This window comes from Vanessa atalanta, chromosome 12 (assembly GCF_905147765.1).
Source record: "Vanessa atalanta chromosome 12, ilVanAtal1.2, whole genome shotgun sequence".
NCBI lineage: Eukaryota > Metazoa > Arthropoda > Insecta > Lepidoptera > Nymphalidae > Vanessa > Vanessa atalanta.
This window is the reverse complement of record NC_061882.1, coordinates 1,893,415-1,912,163: the sequence shown is the minus strand read 5'-3', so window position 1 is coordinate 1,912,163 and position 18,749 is coordinate 1,893,415. Positions and strand designations below refer to the sequence as shown.

General features: G+C 32.9%; 2 protein-coding genes across 4 annotated transcripts; one reads left to right on the top strand and one right to left on the bottom strand.

Moving 5' to 3' along the window:
* Positions 1 to 1,214: 1,214 nt before the first annotated feature.
* On the top strand, positions 1,215 to 12,497 carry LOC125067840 (conserved oligomeric Golgi complex subunit 1). Of its 2 annotated transcripts, XM_047676639.1 has the most exons (14): positions 1,215 to 1,471; positions 1,792 to 1,959; positions 2,262 to 2,410; positions 2,541 to 2,695; positions 3,593 to 3,821; positions 4,105 to 4,237; positions 4,641 to 4,813; positions 5,600 to 5,899; positions 6,278 to 6,512; positions 7,343 to 7,682; positions 8,406 to 8,846; positions 9,501 to 9,683; positions 10,568 to 10,613; positions 12,311 to 12,426. In XM_047676639.1, the coding sequence occupies exons 1-13, from the start codon at positions 1,335 to 1,337 to the stop codon at positions 10,598 to 10,600; spliced, it is 2,676 nt and encodes an 891-aa protein (XP_047532595.1). In that variant the 5' UTR covers positions 1,215 to 1,334; the 3' UTR covers positions 10,601 to 10,613; positions 12,311 to 12,426. The 2 variants fall into 2 exon arrangements, with proteins under 2 accessions (XP_047532595.1, XP_047532593.1); XM_047676637.1 differs by lacking the exon at positions 10,568 to 10,613 and having other exon boundaries at positions 12,311 to 12,497.
* Positions 12,498 to 13,291: 794 nt separating this feature from the next.
* On the bottom strand, positions 13,292 to 17,193 carry LOC125067775 (keratin-associated protein 21-1-like). 2 transcript variants are annotated; one of them, XM_047676533.1, is made up of 4 exons: positions 17,145 to 17,193; positions 15,223 to 15,499; positions 14,558 to 14,620; positions 13,292 to 13,584 (listed from the first exon to the last, which is right to left on the bottom strand). In XM_047676533.1, the coding sequence occupies exons 1-4, from the start codon at positions 17,154 to 17,156 to the stop codon at positions 13,331 to 13,333; spliced, it is 606 nt and encodes a 201-aa protein (XP_047532489.1). In that variant the 5' UTR covers positions 17,157 to 17,193; the 3' UTR covers positions 13,292 to 13,330. The 2 variants fall into 2 exon arrangements, with proteins under 2 accessions (XP_047532489.1, XP_047532490.1); XM_047676534.1 differs by lacking the exon at positions 14,558 to 14,620.
* Between the last annotated feature and the right edge of the window lie 1,556 nt (positions 17,194 to 18,749).

Below are 18,749 nucleotides of genomic sequence, written 5' to 3'. Positions count from 1 at the left end.
ATAATCATAACATATATGAACTAACACAGCTAACACAGCAGTACCTAATGCATCGATAGTTTGTAACGTAAAATTAATAATTTACAAAAAGGGCATGTGATTGTCTGTCACAAAGGCTAGCTATACTCTTGGGAGTGGAATTCTTGTTTCGAATACACAATTTCTGAGTTATATTAAATTTTTCGGTTTGGAGTTCGTTTTTGTTGTGAATTATTATTCGTTTAAAGTAATTTAAGTCAGATAGTTATTTGTCTATTCTTTTTAAAAAATAATTTTCACTTCTGGTCTTTAAGAATATATTTATAGTACAAAATATTTTCTAGCAATACTGTTATGCTAAATATCCCAATAAATCAAAATCCATAGAAACTCACCAGGAATACATATTTATTAAGACCGCTAACTTATGCCAGTTAAGCCGACAAATATTCATCAGTTAAACAAAAAATACCGTACGAAAGTTTAGTTAAGTTTAGATTACCTTCTCTAGAATGCATTAATTAAAATGGTTTTTTTTTTTTAAAAAAAAGGAAGGAAAACGATGTTTTATGCACAATGTTAAGTGAAGCTTAACAGCTTCGTGTTATTTCTACAAAATTTATCGTTAAGCGGATAGTACTTATATGAGTTTGATGTTTGTTTCATTATCAGTCCTTATTTCAAAACTATTGTAACAGTCCTTCTAAATGTCACACTGCCTGGGTAAGGCATTCTCTCATTTCGAAGAGAAGGTAGGGCTGATTCCACAACGCTCTTCCAACCGTAATTAGATTAGCAAAGAGTTGCCTAATTATGTACACTACCAATTTTATAAAAACGAATGTACACAAGTCTTAATAATATGTTGTTCAATATTTTTTTATCATTTTAGTTCAAAATCTTAGAAAGGATGTTAATAATTATGTTGAAATATTTATTTGAGATGTAGTTAGCAAAGTCGATGCGCTCGAAGAGAAAATTGCTTTCCAAGCGATTGTTGTTAAAACTATAAGCACACACGATTTTTTTTTAATTTAGTGTTTTTAGATTTTGAGAAGGTATATCGAAAATTTAATAAAGTTATATCTAATTTTAGAGATAATATACTATTTTTATATTTGATTTAAAATTAATATCAAATGTTTTCTGTGCTAGGACAGGTATTACTGAATTTCAAGTCAACACATTTCAAAACTAACATTGGACATATTTGTCACTCTGGACAGTGACACATGACATTAATTTGTTGACGATATACTTGAATGTTGATTATATTGGACTATTTGTTGCAAATAGTTAGACGATTTTAAAGTTAAAGTTTTATTTATATTATATGGACATATAGAGTAATAAATATGGACCAACCCAACTTGTTGGACATTGTTCCAGATCAACTATTCCAAACGTATTACATTAATGATATAGATCAGGTACAAAAAAAACTACAATATGAAATTGAAAGGAAAAGAGAGGAGCTGCGGGCTATGGTTGGGTGAGAAATATGTATAATAATTAATTAAACATACTTTTTATTACACAGAAAATAATTATTGATGTAATGTATATCAGGATATAAGGTTAGGTGTAAGATGGTCAAATTTTTTGAATGCAAAATTATATTTTAATTCAATCATAACGCTACCGAAAGTGTTAATTGATTCTTATTATTTTTGTATAATGCAAGTTTTTTAATATAATCATAATTATTATGGTAAAAAAGACATTTTGTAATTTTTTTTTTTTTTATTGTATGAATAATTGTGGTAAGAGGGTAAGCTATGTTATAAATAGTTGCTTATTTTTTTATTACAGAGAAAGATATAGAGACCTAATTCATGCAGCTGACACAATAGAAGAAATGAAAGATACATCTAGTAGTACTTTGAATCACATAAATGATATGATGGTGGCTTGCAAGAGCCTGCACGATACACATTTAGTAGGTTTTAAGATAGACAAAAATTTAATTCAGAGTCCAAGGTATTTTTATTTAAAATAATTAATCATTATTTAAAAATCCAATTCAATTCAAACCAAAACAGACATTAATGAATTCACTCTTATATTAATTTGTGTTTATAACTTTCCTTGTGTTTGGCTGTTAATGCAAACATTGCCAAGTTGAAATATGTCACACTATGTGTAAGCTTTAATATTAAATATCAATAGAATTTGTGAATTTGTATGCTATAATAATTATTTCTCCATCTTAAACATTCTTGCTATATAAATTTTAATTGAATTGAATGAAAATCAGTCTACACAGTTAATTAATATTTCAGTCATCAGGCAACCGTAGACCCTGTACATACTTTGTCAGTACAAATAAAATTATTAATGGAAATACCAGAAAGAATTTGGAAATGTATCAACGTCAATGATTTTGTTAAAGCTGCTCAACTCTTCATTATGGCTAGACATATTAATACAGGTATTATTCTCATTCTTTAACAAATAATGTTCATAATTTTTATGCAATAATTGATGAAAATACAATTTTAATTCATATTTATCTTATTTTATTTATATATTTGGCATATTAATTTTCTATTGTGTTTCAGGGTTACAACTTCACTTTGGTAGTAAAAATGTGAAGCCAGGAATGCAGTCGCTACAACGGGTAGTTCAACAACAGTGGTATTCAGTGTCTAATCTGAGTCGGACTATAGTTGATATGTGCGGGCAAACATTGCAAGATGTTGATATTAGTGTTTCGGTATGAAGACAATTTTATGAACATAATATTTTTATGTCTATTGTATTATTATTTGTTTAACCTTGGATAGTTATTTATATTTTTACACACTTATTCATAACTGCCTTGCTGGCCATCTTATATAATTATATTTAATATGCAGATCCCAAGATCCTGGATTAAAGTTCTCCTTAATGGTTGTAAAGAAGTTATGTATACTATACATTCTGGTTACTCAAAAACCATATAAAGATCATCTGATATATCTTATACAATATATATTACTATGTACTGTGTAACATTCAATTGTTAAACATGAATATTGTGTGTGTACTGTTTGATGAGTGAGTTAGCCTGAGTAAGCACATGGTCTGTGGTATATTGACTCTGTAGATAGTCTTTAACTACTTGCAGTCTATAGATGAACACAGATAATTAGGTATTTGTGTTTGGTGTTAGAATAACTAATGAGAGTTAGTTCAGCTAACTAAAAGTGGATACGAATTCAGATCAATTTAATCCAGACCAAGAATCTATGGTTAGTAAATACTTCATGTATCATCAGTGTTAAGCTGCTGCTACATCTGAATTTAGGAAAAACTCATTGCTCAACTAACATGTCCAACAGTGCAGGAATCCGATACAGTAATGACTGTGATTTGATGTAAAATTGTCTATGTCTAAATCCCATTGTCTCTGATTATTATTTAACAGTAGGCCAGAAGGCTATGTTGGAGTAGGGTTTATGCTGAGGGTTCTGTAGTAATAATTAGCATATAGTATAAATAGTAACCAAATAAGACATAGATCTCAATATTGATAATTATACATATAATAACAGCAGAAAAGTTGTTAAGATGCTCACACAAAAATGATTATTGATTTAATTGATGGTAAAGATATGAAATACTATTCCAGGTTGCCTGTTCCTGCCTTGTGGGTCTCTATTTGCTAGACTCTCAAACCATGGTGCAACTTCTGAACACGCTCATAGGAGTCCATAGCAACAATAGTCTTAAAACAACATTACAATTCGACCTCGCAAAGATACTTGAAGGAGATGTCAAAGCACAAATTAAAAAGAAAATTGTCAATGGTGTCAAGATTGTTTTGAAGACAGTGGAACTTGTCTATGCTTGTTTTGTCGGTGAGTTAAAGTAAAGAAGATTGATGTTTCTTTATTTTCATTATTTATGTTGACTGGCTCATCAGTCTACTGGTTAGTGAAAGCGACAGCCCTGGCCAAACCCTATAGGTTTTTATTGAGAAATGATATATCTCCAACAGCGGGTCATAGTGGTATGATGGTTTTACCTTTGGACTCTTGGACCTGTCGGAATGTTTTATCAGATTGTGAGAGAGACATTGAGGTTATAGAAAGTGTAGCTATATAGCTATGACATCATCATTATTTATATTTATTGTTACAGAAAATGAAGGAGGTGCGGTATTAGAAAAACTCAATGAACTTTATCAAACAAACTCACAACCTTTGCTGGAGCTAGTGCAGTATAGTGACCCATCGGCTTTAAAACTATTGCCGACTGCTGTAACTAGTTACAGGTACTGTGTAATATTTATTGTTTAAAGTTTTGCATACAATTTTAAATAGATATGAATTTGATTATTACAATTTCATTCGTCTAAGAAGAGGGGGGGCGAACCTTTGTTGCAGAAGAAAGCTCTACTATAAATGGTGTGGTGCAATTGATTCGGATTATATGTCAAACAATTTTAAAAAGTTTTTCTTTGATTTAAACTATTGTCTCTTGTTCATATTTCTCACCTTTAATTCGAAGTGGCTTCGTAGTTCATTAACGTCAGAAAATCGAACCACGACTAACTCAGTTTTTTGAATCTTTTAAATTGTGCTGTCGTTGTCGCCGAGCTTCTATTAAAATCGGAGACATTTTATCACACGTTATTGTCCCTTAAATAAAAATGTAATTATTTTATACTGTTTTAGGTTATCTTCAAATAAAGAATTACACCCATTAGCCAAGGATGAAATAACCGGCTGCGTACAAAAATGGAGCGTCTGGGTGAAGTCGTTTATAAATGAAAATGTTCAGGCATTGCTTCAGAACATCACGAGAGTGAAAGTACTACAGGAAATAAGACAGGAGACATTTAAAATTGGTAAATTTATTTCTCTGTTCTAATTAAAATCTATCATGAGTCTTATATTGCTCGGGCTCTTACAAATACTTAAAATATAATGTAGAGTTCAAAAAGTAGAAAACTATTTTTCTTGCTTCAAAAATGGGGAAATATTTTGGGTAGCCATAGCTATTACCATTAGGCGTCACTACGCACAATCATAGCTAATTAAATTTAAAAATTGAATATTTTTCACTTAACAACATTAACAGTCTGTAAATTTCCCACTGCTGGGCTAAGGCCTCCCCGTTTGAGGAGAAGGTTTGGAGCATATTCCACCACGCTGCTTCAATGCGGGTTGGTGGAATACACATGTGGCAGTTTTTTGTTGAAATTAGACACATGCAGGTTTCATCACGATGTTTTCGTTCATCGCCGAGCACGAGATGAATTATAAACACAAATTAAGCACAAGAAATCATCGGTTAAGATGCATGCGCTCTAACCACGGGGCCATCTTGGTTCCGTTATTTTGACTTAAAAAATGTAATATTTATGACATTTTACTTAATTTAAAACAGATAAGACAGACTTTTTTTATAGTATAGGTAAGCGAACAAGGAACCGGACCACCTCATGGTAAGTGTTCGCCATCGCCCATAGACAATTGCGCTGTAAGAAATATTAACCTTGTCCCTTATAAGTCCTTTGATCTTCTTGTTCTCTTGGCAACGTTCTGTTTTTATTATGTTAGTTATGATTAGGATAATCCCAAGCCATATAATTATGTTTAATTATATAAATTATAACATAATTGTGTTCTAGAATCGCCACCAAATTGGAGCTCAATATGTCAGTCATTAGACATACCGGAAGTACACGTGTGGCGTCACTACTTCCAACCACTCCTGACATCCCGTGTTAAGGCGATCATAGACAATCGATGGCAGAAAGTCTACGATACATTCAAGACTCAGCTGTTGGTCGATCTGACTAAGGTATCTTCAGACAGTGAGGTGGAGAAGGAGGCGGATATAAATTGGTTCGTCTGGAAGGACTTAATCGGAGAGACGGTTATCGAGTCGAGAAATGAGGTCGTTAAAGTTATGAATGGCTTGATGAAAGGTTAGTAATAAGTAATAACACTCCATTTAAAACTCGCTTTATCCCCTAGATATATTTATTTTACCATAATGCAATTTTATTCGTGATTTTGGATGTATTTTTCAACTATACTAAGAATGTATGCTATTGCAATAATCAAATAGGAGAAGTATTTCGCTTTAAATATATCATTAACAATGAATTTTATTGCTTTATTTCCCAATTTTAAGAGTGCTTAGAGTCCTTTAGCCATTACGAGGTTTTTAGGCTATTGCCTACAGTGCCAAATGGATGATCCATCCCCAGTGCATCAGTGCCGAATTTCTTAAAAAAAATCAAACGAATTGTCCATTTTCGACATCAAATCTCAATTTGTTAATTAAAACACATTGTTCAAAGGTATGTCCCGTCAAGATCGCGGCTTAACGCCTAACTTGGAGAAACTCTGCCAAAGCTTAGACGATGAACTGCAGAAGCTTCTAGAAGATCTTAAAGAATATCTGTACAAAGACAGAAAGGGTACGAAAGATAAGCTGTACGTGTACGACGAGGAAGAAGATATCGATCAAGTCTATATAGACAGTGAGGAAATCGAAGAATATTTAAGACAAACATCAGATAAATACATTAAAAGGTAGTAAAAATTTTACTAATCGTATTAACCGCCTTGCTCTAAAATATTGTGTGATCTAATGAAGCCTTCGAGTTATTCCGACAAGAAATGTTTATCAATTGAGAAAGATTTTTTTTATAAAATAGTTAGTCTGACGAGCAAAAGGCCCACCTGATCGTAAGTGCTCACCATCGCCCATAGCTCTTTCTGATGTTAGAAATATTGACCATTTCTTACAACGCCAATGTCGCGAACTTGGGAACTATATATAATTAAATATTTACGTTTTGCTTTAGTAGGGCTTTGTGCAAGCCTGTCTGGGTAGGTACCACCCACTTATTATATATTCTACCGATATGGACTTGCTCAAAGCCCTACCACTAAGTAAAGTTATTATAAGTGTATATTGTCTAATCAAATAAGAGGATTTATTTATTTTATTTATTTATTCGGTCCACTAACCACTTACACCAATTATAAGGAATACAAAATTGTCAATTATAAGTAAACATCTCATGCATTCAATATTAAAACATATTAAAGTGAAATAATTGTCAAAATAATAAACAAAAGTTGAAACAAGAAGACTAACTTCTTTACTAAATTCTTCGTGATGAGTTAAAAAAAATCACGGTTTGCATAATTTGCTTCGGAGCCTTTTAAATGAGTCAGAGGGAATATTAATAATCGTGCTATTATTATTGAGGGACTCACAATCGGCACCTAGCATAGTTATACTGGAGAATAAAATGATGTTATGTTACTAAAGATTCAAGAAAATGCATTTCTGAATGAAGCTTGTATTTGTACCAATGTAATATAAACAAAATCCAATCATATACTATTTACAGCATGTTGCAATACATAAAGGCGTGTTTCGAAGAGCAAACTCTTCAATCAACTGAATTACAAAGGAAAACAACCGCCATATATACAGCGAGATTTGTCCAAGCGATAACCGCTCTTATGCACAACTTACGCAAGTGCTATATTAACGAGGAGCAGGGAATTGGTCTCAGTGCGAACGAAGCTGCAGTTAAGAGTTGGAATGATATTTGTGGAGTACTGAAGCAGAATTGTCTATTTTGTTGGGGGAAATGGCTGCGTATAGTTGATGAAAAAGTCAGAGAATTAACTCAAGACCTGCCCCAAGAATTTACCTTGGAAGCTAATATTGACTATTTAATGATGGTAAGTTGATTTTTAGTAGCCGAGATGGCCCAGTGGTTAGAACGCGTGCATCTTAACCGATGATTTCGGGTTCAAACCCAGGCAGGCACCACTGAATTTTCATGTGCGTAATTTGTGTTTATAATTCATCTCGTGCTCGGCGGTGAAGGAAAACATCGTGAGGAAACCTGCATGTGTCTAATTTTAACGAAATTCTGCCACATGTGTATTCCACCAACTCGCATTGGAGCAGCGTGGTGGAATATGCTCCAAACCTTCTCCTCAAAGGGAGAGGAGGCCTTTAGCCCAGCAGTGGGAAATTTACAGGCTGCTAATGCTAAAAGTAGATTTTTTGTATTTTTGGAAATACCATGAAAAATTTAACGTAAAAATTTTGTAACGTAACAAAGTTAAGTAAAACCTGTAAATTACGGTTTGGAGTTTATTCCGTCAACGTGTGGTAGATTTTCAACGAAAATGTTTTCCTTCAACTCCGAAAATGAATTCTAAAAATGCACATGAAAATTCTGTGTTGCTTGCTTGGGTTTAAAGCCACAAATGTCAGTTAAGAATCGCTTGTTTTAACTACCGGAGCATTTCGGCTTTTACTTTAGAATAAACATCAAATTCTTAAAAGATTATACCTAAATTTTCTTTTTGGTCATATTTAGGCGTTTTGGTTTAAATTTAATTTTGAATAATAAGGTTATGTAATAGTTTAATAGCAGCAATGGTTGGTTTAAGCAATGGGATATAATTAAAATCGAGGAAAAGGACGAAGACGGGAATGCTATAGAATCCACAATCAAAGTGCCAGCTTGTCCTTCGCTAAAACTCCAAGAATATCTATACGCGGTCAGTCGGATACTGGACGAAGTTGTCCCACATACTTTACCATCGGAAATACACACAGCGTACATAGAAAACATTATTTCCATCACTCTCGCGCATTACAATAAAGTCATAAGAGAGAAAGAGACGGATATAAATCAGAGATGTGCGCTTCAGTTGTTGATGGATGTGAGGCATTTGACTTTGTTGATGGTCCCGAGGGAGAATAAGAATGCAATGGAGCTGTCGCATGATATTTGTGAGTTTTTGCGACAGAAGATAGATCCGTTCGATTATGATGTATTTTATCCGTATATACAGACTAATTTGAAGAGATCGGTTCAGAGAGTTCAGGTTAGTAAATTAGTTAAATTAGTATTCCAATATCCACGACCTCGGTGGTCGAGTGATGACCTCCGTGGTCGAGTAGCGTGTACACCGGCTTACATGGGTACGCCGCTCCGAGGTACCGGATTCGATTACCGGCCGGGTTGATATAGAAAAGTTCATTAGTTTTCTATGTTGTCTTGGGTCTGGGTGTATGTGGTGCCGTCGTTACTTCTGATTTTCCATAACACAAGTGCTTTAGCTACTTACATTGGGATCAGAGTTATGTATGTGATGTTGTCTAATATTTATTTATTTATTTATTTATAATATAAAAGAGAGTTCAGTTAAACTTTAGGCGTACATGCTATTTGCTAGTAGCTTCAATATTATACACTACAAAAAGTTCTTGAATAATCTTTATGTATAAAACATTATTACACTTAAATAGACGTTAGGTACTGATAAAAACTTTGTCTTTTTTACTCCTGTCGCTGTAATGCCTATTACAGGCACGCTTGCAAGCGTCTGCGGTATAATATTAACTACCTCGAGTGTTCATCAGATCTTTTTTAATATTTATTATTAAAAATTTAAACTTCTTTGAGATATTATTATTTATTTATTTTAGAACACAACACATAGTACATCACGTAAAATGAGCTTATGTTTTAATTTCAGACCCTTCTGGGCAGTTTGATCCTCCATCATGGCCAACTGACCGGTATAATCGGGACTAAACCGATTCTATCCGGGGGTACGGGAGACAAGGCGGCCACTCTGCTGGCCTCGGCGGACACGCACTGGTTCTCCATACTACCCGTAGCGACACCCGCTAACGTGCATAAAAAACAAGAGAAAACCGTAAGTAATTTTAGTAATCTTATCTTTTTTATCAATTGAGTCGACTGGCATTATATAGTAATATGGATCATTAGCCTTTGCGTCACTAATTAGCCGTGATTTTTTAGTAATTAATTAATTACCGTAGAATTTATATACGTATTATCAAAAGCCGAATCATTAATTAGGTCAGTCTGAATGGTCTATGTAGATATTTTTGTGGTTAGAAAAGTTTTAAAACTCAAGTTCATTATTTTCATTATTAAGTGGTTTGAGAGTAGTCAAATTAACTGATTGAGTTCAACCCAAGGGATTTTTCTAGTGGCATTCACAGTCATTTACATCATATCAGCTGTATAGTACTGATATATAATATATATATATGTTTACATTTTCAAATTAGAACTGGGCATGTTATGCGGAGGAGGGAGGACCATGTTGTGAGAAAGGTTTTGAGTATGGTTGTGGATGGATATAGAGGTAGGGGACGACCAAAGAAAAGATTGATGGATTGTGTGAAAGACGATATGGTTAGAAAGAATGTTACTTGTGAGATGACGTCCGACAGAGAAGTATGGAAGAAGAGAACATGCTGCGCAGTCCCAAGTAAAATTGGGATAAGGGCAGGAGGATGATTTCAAATTAGAACTATATACAAGGAAAGCTCAATACTTAGTGTGATTCGCTTCGATTGATTATTTTTCTATCTAAATATTGTTACAATTCGTTGTTGCAAGTACCGTTAGCAACAAAACCGAAATTATTTATTTATTTTATCACATTATAGTCGAGTCGTGGAAGTTCATCAGCAGAACATAACATTATTATAAATATATAAATAATCACAATTCACATAAATATATTACAATTAAAATATTATTTTTAATACTTGAACTCTGTTTTAGAACGATACTTCGTTTGGTATCAACATTCACTGAATATATGGTAAATGTGAGTATAGGTTTGACCTGCTGACAGTGTAAAGATTTAGATTTTCACTAAAAATATTCCTATAGAATAAAATCAATCAAAAAATTAGCTCCAGACATTTTTCATTAACAGAATATGAGCCTTAAGTCCAGCTGTTGGCAAAGCGTGTTATTATTGTACTAACCGTATACAATTAGTTATAAATACGTATGTAATTTATGTAATTATATTTATATATATGTATATAACATTATTTAACGAACGTATGTAGAACACGTTTTAGAATTGTTTGTAAAGCCTCAGCTTTTCATAAAATATCTTTAGAAGTTTTGGCTGAATTTAAGTTAATAAATAATCTAATGGCATGAGTTTCCTTACTTACATTATGTAACAAAACAACAATATCATTGTTTAACGACTTGTTTTCTTACTCTATTTCTAGTAAATACTTTGATTTTTTTATTATTGGATACCATCGTGAGGAAACCTGCATGTGTTGACTGATTTATATCTATACTAATATTATAAATGCGAAAGTAACTCTATCTATCTGTTATTCTACAAATCACTGAACCGGTTTTGATGAAATTTGCTATTAAGCAAGCTTGTACCATAAGGAAAAAAATAGGCTTTTTATACCTAACATTTGACGATCAACCCCTAAAACGCGAGCGAATCTGCAGCCGACAACTAGTATTTTATATATTTATATATATAACATGATATGTTTGCCCACTACGCCGTTAAACGTCATGGTAGAATAATTGTCGACTTTTTCCTTGAGAGGGATTCATTTTCGTTACTGTATATATTAAAAGTCAGATATTGTTCTTAATATATGAGTCTTTTGCGACATTCGAGTACTCTGTTCGAATTCGAAAAGTTTACTAATGTAATGTACATTAGTATGACAATGACAATAATGAAATTTACATTTGATACTGTTAGATGACGATTCGTAAGTGCTATTCTTTAGCCTAGTTGAATTAAGTATATGTAATTTGATTTTACTCATTTGACAAGCCCAGATGGCCCAGTGGTTAGACGTGCGTGTTAATCGACGATTGGAGTCAAACCCTTTTCTGAATTTTCATGTCTTTAATTTGTGCTATAATTCATCTCGTGTTCGGCTGTAAAGTAAAGTAAATATTTAGATAAATATAGAAAAATACTATCGATATAAGAAGAAAAAAAAATTCAATATTTTCGACGATGTGTCAAATTTGAATGAGATTCCGCCACAAGCGTCTATCAACCCGCATTGGAGCTGGGTGGTGCTCCAAACCTTCTCCTCAAAGTGAGAGGAGGCCTTAGCTCAGCAATGGGCTAACTTCTGTGCGATCTTCTAAGAATTCGGTCGTTATTGCATCCATATAAGACGCCCGTTTCAAACTCAAACTCTAAAAATATCAAACTTGCCCGATTTTTTTACTTTGGTTAACAAAAACTTGTATGTTTTTGTTTTGTTTTTTGATTGACACTGCCTAATATAATCTATATAATTATAAAAAATGTTTTAATATAAAACAGTTAATTTTAGTAAATAATTGTGTTTGATGATGTCGCTGTCGAATTTTGGCATTGCTCGATAACATTAAATACCGTTGAACGCATACAATGTGTGTTTGATTGACGAGTATCAGACAAATTTGACATACAGAAACTCAAATGTGACCTTGAAAATTTCAAAAAGGTAATAACTTTGTTACCCTTTGCAGGTTAAGAAGAAACCCGTTTCAGCGAGTCCAAACAAATCCAGATCAGATATATCTGATCTGATGTCCAGTTCGTTGCCAATAAACTTCGCGAACGCGAGATCGGGAGCTGCATCGTTCTTCAACTCCATGACCTCTGACTGGTTCAGCGGCTAAATTTTTATTATAAATGAAATTATATTTAATAATAATAACTTTAATTGTATTTTAAAATGTTATATTATTTGTAAATAAATATTTAAATAAAAATTTTAATAATCACATTTTATTTTTACTTATTTCCATACGAAATGGTTGGATTTAGTTTTATGGATAGCAGAAATTTATTGTGTTTCTTGAAATATGTCACAGTGTGACAGAAAAATCTCTCACATATGAGATGATACAACAAATTATATTCCATGTAATTTTACTTGCACTTATAAATTTGTTTCGTATGTGTAATGACTACCATGGAACAGACAAGCTGGTAAAATACCCTAGATTAAGTACTAACATATTTGCCAATTGTACGATTATAAAGTAACCGTGATTTCATAACTTTCGGACGGTGAATCCGTGTTTCATGAATCCCAGAATTTTATTGTATTTCTAGAAATGTCCTTCATGCCCAAGTGTAAAACACGTGGTAATAATTTTTTTTTTTTAATTTTCTGAGGTAGTACGGACAGGATAAAATATATGAATAAATTTAATATATAATTTTTAACATGCATATTGGAATATTTTGTATTCGTGTTTTTAAAAACTAATTTGTAACATTGAACTTTGCATCAACCTTTAGATCTTAAAATGAGTCGTTATAACTAATACGATACAGATAAAAAAATACAATTCTGGATTGAATTCTTTTTTCTAACCGTAAAGGGTGCAAACCATAGGCAAATCTTAAACAGACATTACACATATGTCGATACATTTTTAGTTAAATCTAGGGATAAATTGAAATAAAATATAACAGTAATTTTTAATCAATTTAATTGTCAATTTATACATAAATAATATCTAAATATCTTAATATTCTTAAACAGTATCACCCTTTTTCACTTCACCCGCTCTTCGTGTTAAGACTCTGAAATTGTCGTAACCTTCATAACCGCCGAGGTAATTACTGTTGTATCCGGAGTAAGGACGGTCATAACTTGGTCGGTACTGGTAGCTAGGTCGGTAGCCGGGGTAACCAGAGCTGCCGCCAGGGTAACCGGTGCTGCCACCGGGGTAATTGTAGCTGGGACGGTAGTCATGGCCAGAACCGGGTCTGTAGCCGGGACGATATCCTGAAAACATAATTTTTGCTTTAATGCTTTTAATGTGTAGATTTCATAAGTTTTTATTCAGTAAAAATATTTGGTTATTTTTATCTGAATATCCACCGTTTTTAATTAAAGCTTTGTTTAAAGTTTCTAGAAGGTTTGTTATAAGTTCAAAAGCAATTGAAGGAAATTATCGTAAGTGTAAGGCATTCATTTGCGTTACTTTTATGGAAATGCTCAGATAATTTTACAGTAAACATTTAAAATTAAAAAAATATATACATGCTAGAATGACTATAAATTTTAGTTTTAATGTCTAAAACATTTTATATGAATTTAATAAATCGTTTGGATTTTCGATTTGGTTTCAATTGATTTGTTAATGTCGTTCTTTAGCAAACAAGAGAATTTATTAGACGTATATTCAGAACTAGTAATTAAAAAATATATTAAGTACTTAAATATAAATCACAATATTGAGTTAATAATGTCAAATGTTATGTACATATTTCTAAAAGCTTCAATGAACTCGACTGTTTTTTTAAACGTGTTTAATGAAGACTCGCAAATAAGTCACCTCATGCTCAGTGGTCATCACTGTCTATGAACATTAGTACTGTAAGAAGTACAGTTGGTAACATTGGTAAAATGAGAATGAATTACCAAGGCTCCACCGAACTTGGGAATGTTATGTCCCTTGTGTGAATACTGGCTCATTCACCCTTCAAACCGGAACAGAATAATACTCAGTATTGCTAGGTGGTAGAATATTTGTTGAGTGGGTAGTACCTACTCAGACGTGCTTGCATTAAACCCTGTCATAAAGTATTTTTGGGAAGACTGAAAGTAAAGTTATTGTAGCAAAATCAATGCTTTAATTATTGAGGTGTGTAAAAATGTTTTTTTACTTTAAAATGTGCGTCACGTCCCTTTTTACGTTTAGTACTCTATAGTACCCATGGAAATGAAATGTTAAACCATGGAAATTAAAACCTACCTCCATAACCCTGGTACCCCGATCCATAACCGCCATATCCCCCGGGATACCCGTTATAACCGCCTGGGATAAAAAATGGCATATTACAAACTTCTGATAGCGGCCGTCAAAATCTAGCCGTATGCTTTTAACCAAACATGTATATTTATTTGTTTTAATCCACTCAATTAAAGTATATTTGGCTTATTTTTATTTTAAAGTATAATAATGTCTATGAATCATTAAAATTTATAGCAACGGGCTCTGATATATTTTTATGATATAGATAGGTGGACTAACAAATGGGCCACCTCATGGTAAGTGGTCACCACCGACCATAGATAATGGCGCTGTTAAAAATATTAGCCATTCCTTACATCACCAATGCGCCACCAACCTTGGGAACTAAGATGTTATGTCCCTTGTGCCTGTAGTTACACTGGCTCACTCATCCTTCAAACCGGAATACAACAATACTGAGTACTGCTGTTTGGCGGTAGAATATCTGATGTGTGGGTGGTAGCTACCCAGATAGACTTGCTTAAAGCAAGTAAATATTCATTTAATGAATTGTAACAATTATTATTTATGTATTGAACATGTTTTTTAAATGTATATATTTAATTATAATATATACACTAGCTTATGGATAGGTGGTAAATAAAATAATTAATGATTTAAAATACCTCCATAGCCCGGTAACTGGCCAGGGTAGCTGCCACCACCATATCCGCTGCCATAGCCGCTGCCGTAACCGCTGCCATATCCGCTGCCATATCCGCTGCCATACCCACTTCCATATCCACTGCCATAACTACCGCCGTATCCGCTATTATATCCATCATAACCAGGTCTTAACAATCCGTAACCGCCCGTGCCTCGTCTTGAGTACCCAGAGTCGCTCGACTCCAGCAGGCGCTGACTTGTCGCTATGCCCAAAGAGCATAACAACAATGTAATATTCTATAAAAAAAATATTATTAGAATATATATACTTTTAAATATAAAAACAGTTTGGCAGCCTGGCAATAGACATTGACGCCGTAGAAACGTCATTTCGTACTTCGCCGATGTGCCACCCATTTTGGGAACTGAGATGAAATGTCTCTTGTGCTTATAGTTAGACCCTTCAAAGCGGAATACAACAGTACTAGAGCCTAGTCCAATTTAAGCAGGAAAAAAGATAAACAAACCTTAGATATACGTATTTCAAGCGATTTGCTAATAACTCGACTATATTGTGCTACTAAGAGTTTATGATTAACATATCTTTACATTATAATACAATACTATTACACTTAACTACTCATTTCCACTTTAATTTTACTTCCGAAATTCCGATAACAGTTTCGTCGACGTTCAAAACGCCATTTGTCGCAAATCCATAGTGAATATCATAGATTAATCAAGCTCTCGACCAATGATATCGTGTCAATTTGCTGTCAAATGTTGTTAATTTGTCTTTTTTCCTGTTATGGTTGGAATAGAGTATAAGTGTTACTATTTGGCGATAGGATATCTGATGAGTAGGCGGTACCTACCCAGACAACGTGAATTACTTGCAACTCTTACACACGGTCATAACATGTGTAGTTGATATTTTTATACTTATTAATGAAGTCTTTACCTGCTAATGTAAATAATTATGTATTATATAATCAAAAACACACCAACATTTAAAGAAATTTTCACACACAAATTTACAAAAATTGAAGTCATAATATTTTATAATGTCATAATATAAATTTATTACCCTAATATACAAATGCAAGATTTGTAAATGCAGTAAGCTTTAATAGTCCGCAAGCTTCCGCTGGAATGCATTGTGTGAACATTTGCGAAGCGTTCGAAGTAATGGGTGAATATATCTCAGAATGTCTTCGAAGGCTATATTTTTCTCACGTTTTTGCCGCAGATATAAATAGAGCGAATATTTATCGTTATTCAAAAACAAAGCAATGGAATGGTACGTATGCACTTTGATTTTAAATACTTTTTCAATACAAGGTCATGAATATTTAAGGGTATTTTAAGATTTCGAATAATTACTATTATTTGAGCCGTAATGTTCAGTAGTTAGAAGACGAGAATCTTAACTGATGATTCCAAGTTCAAACTTGGACAAGGTCCAGTGAATTTTTATGTACTCAATTTGCTTATAATTCGTTTCGTGATCGGCGGTAAAGCATAACATTCAGAGGAAACCTGTTGTGGCTAACGAAAATGGGTCGCTTTTATCCACCAAATCGTATCACAGCGTAGTGAAACAAACTCCAAACCTCCTCCTTCAAAAGGAAAACCCCAAACCCAACAACAACAACAATTAAAATTGATCTTTATCATTTAAATGAAAAAAAAAACTTTTACCTTAAATTATCATTATTACCTACAAATTGCGGCTTACCAAAATTATATTTGACCTTTGATCGTTAAACTACAAAATTAAACAACGACCTTAAGTGGTTTAAAAACAATATCTTAAATATCATAAAAAAAAAAACCTAAAAAGAATGAATGCAACTAGTTCGTTCCTATTAAACTAAAGAAACAATTGAAATGGAAACCACTCACAACACTTCACAATATACAGAATAATTCATAAACTCACCGTAATGAACATTTTTATTTTTTTGTTTTGGCAATACCGTACGCGTCGTATCAGTGCACGAATGATATTAAAGTTTTGTCATCAGAAGTTCGCATTTATAAGGCTTGTGTATATTGTTCAAGACCGTGTGGTTTTTACGTATCTACCTCGACGCATAATTACATTGCTAAATAAATAAAAAAAAACTAAGGGTTTGTTTGTCTGTTTGTTTCTATGAAATGGAATATTAATATTTTAATGTACGATTGTATGAATATACAATTTAGTTATAATAGTTAGTTGGAATAGTTTAACAAAATGTTGCAATAAAACATTTCTCGTTGCGTTTTAATATAACGAACTAAATAATTAATGATTTCACTGCGGGTATGGATTGCTTGCTTTTTGTTAATGCTAAAATATGTAAATTTGTTTGATGAGGTATTCGGAACGTCTATTAGGGAGTCTTTAAAATTGTCGTAATCATTTTCTTTATTTATAACATGAAGCATGAAGGCAGACAAGAAACATGATAGTAGTCATAATCTGCATTTTATATATAGTAAATATATATATATATATATACACTAAACGAATTTTCAAATAGGGTGTTGGCAATCATGGGATCTATGATGTTAAGTCACTGTGCGTATTGTTGTATCAAAGCAAGACAATGTATTGAATTTTGAGGATAGAATAATCGGTAATTGTCATAACCAGTTGTCAGTGGAGAGTACCGCACAAGGGAAATGGATTTTAAAATAATAACATTAAATCCCTTTTCTCAAAAGCACCATTTTGGCGCTTCAGCTCTTCTTCCTTTCCATTGACGAGTAAGCTGAAGATTTTGTTTTATTGATTTAATCTCAGGATCAAAAGTCAGATTTGAAAAAAAAATTGCGTTACATAGACCATTTAGTAAGAAAGACACGGTACGTCATAGCTCGGGTGAAATCCAGCTATACAACTATTATAGAAGATTAGTACCCGATAGGACAAGGATAAAAGGTCCCTATCCTAACTCCTCCTGCCTAATACGTGGCTAAAGTCGCGGACAGAAGCTTGTATGACATAAATGTCGCAGCCTCAGAGTATTTTTTAAAGAAAAATCTAATATGACGTAAATAATGAGGCCGGTAATTGAGGAAACGTATCTATGAAGGGAAGTGTCTAATTAGACGATATTTGATACTCTTTGGCGAGGCATTCGTTGTACATTATTGGTGTAAAAATATTAATCCCTATGAATATTGAAATAGTGGTATCATTATTTAAATATTAATTTATACAAAAAGTTAGTCAGTAAAATGCAATTCCATCAGTAAAGGCATGTTTTCGATTCGCCGGAGCCGTGAGTTAAATTTTCTTTATTTTCCTACATTTAAAAATAAATATACTCTCAACTTTTATGTTTAGTATTCTATAAAACTTGACACAATTTAATATGACCGACTGATGTTAACAAGTAGATACGTGTTTTTTTGTCATTCGTATTACTTACAGGATAATTGTAAATACGGTTACATTATAATACATCTAGCAAAATTATGAGATTTAAAATAAAATTGATAACAAATCTCGGCGAAGAAGGAAAACATCGTGATGAAAACTATGAGTCAGATAAAA

Coding starts and splice junctions, on each gene's coding strand:
- LOC125067840 (XM_047676637.1), top strand. CDS start 1,335: ATGGACCAACCCAACTTGTTGGACATTGTTCCAGATCAACTATTCCAA. Junction 2,411..2,540: donor GGCTAGACATATTAATACAG/GTATTATTCTCA, acceptor ATTGTGTTTCAG/GGTTACAACTTCACTTTGGT. Junction 2,696..3,592: donor ATGTTGATATTAGTGTTTCG/GTATGAAGACAA, acceptor ATACTATTCCAG/GTTGCCTGTTCCTGCCTTGT.
- LOC125067775 (XM_047676533.1), bottom strand. Junction 14,621..15,222: donor CCAGTTACCGGGCTATGGAG/GTATTTTAAATC, acceptor TTTTTATCCCAG/GCGGTTATAACGGGTATCCC. Junction 13,585..14,557: donor GGGGTACCAGGGTTATGGAG/GTAGGTTTTAAT, acceptor TTATGTTTTCAG/GATATCGTCCCGGCTACAGA.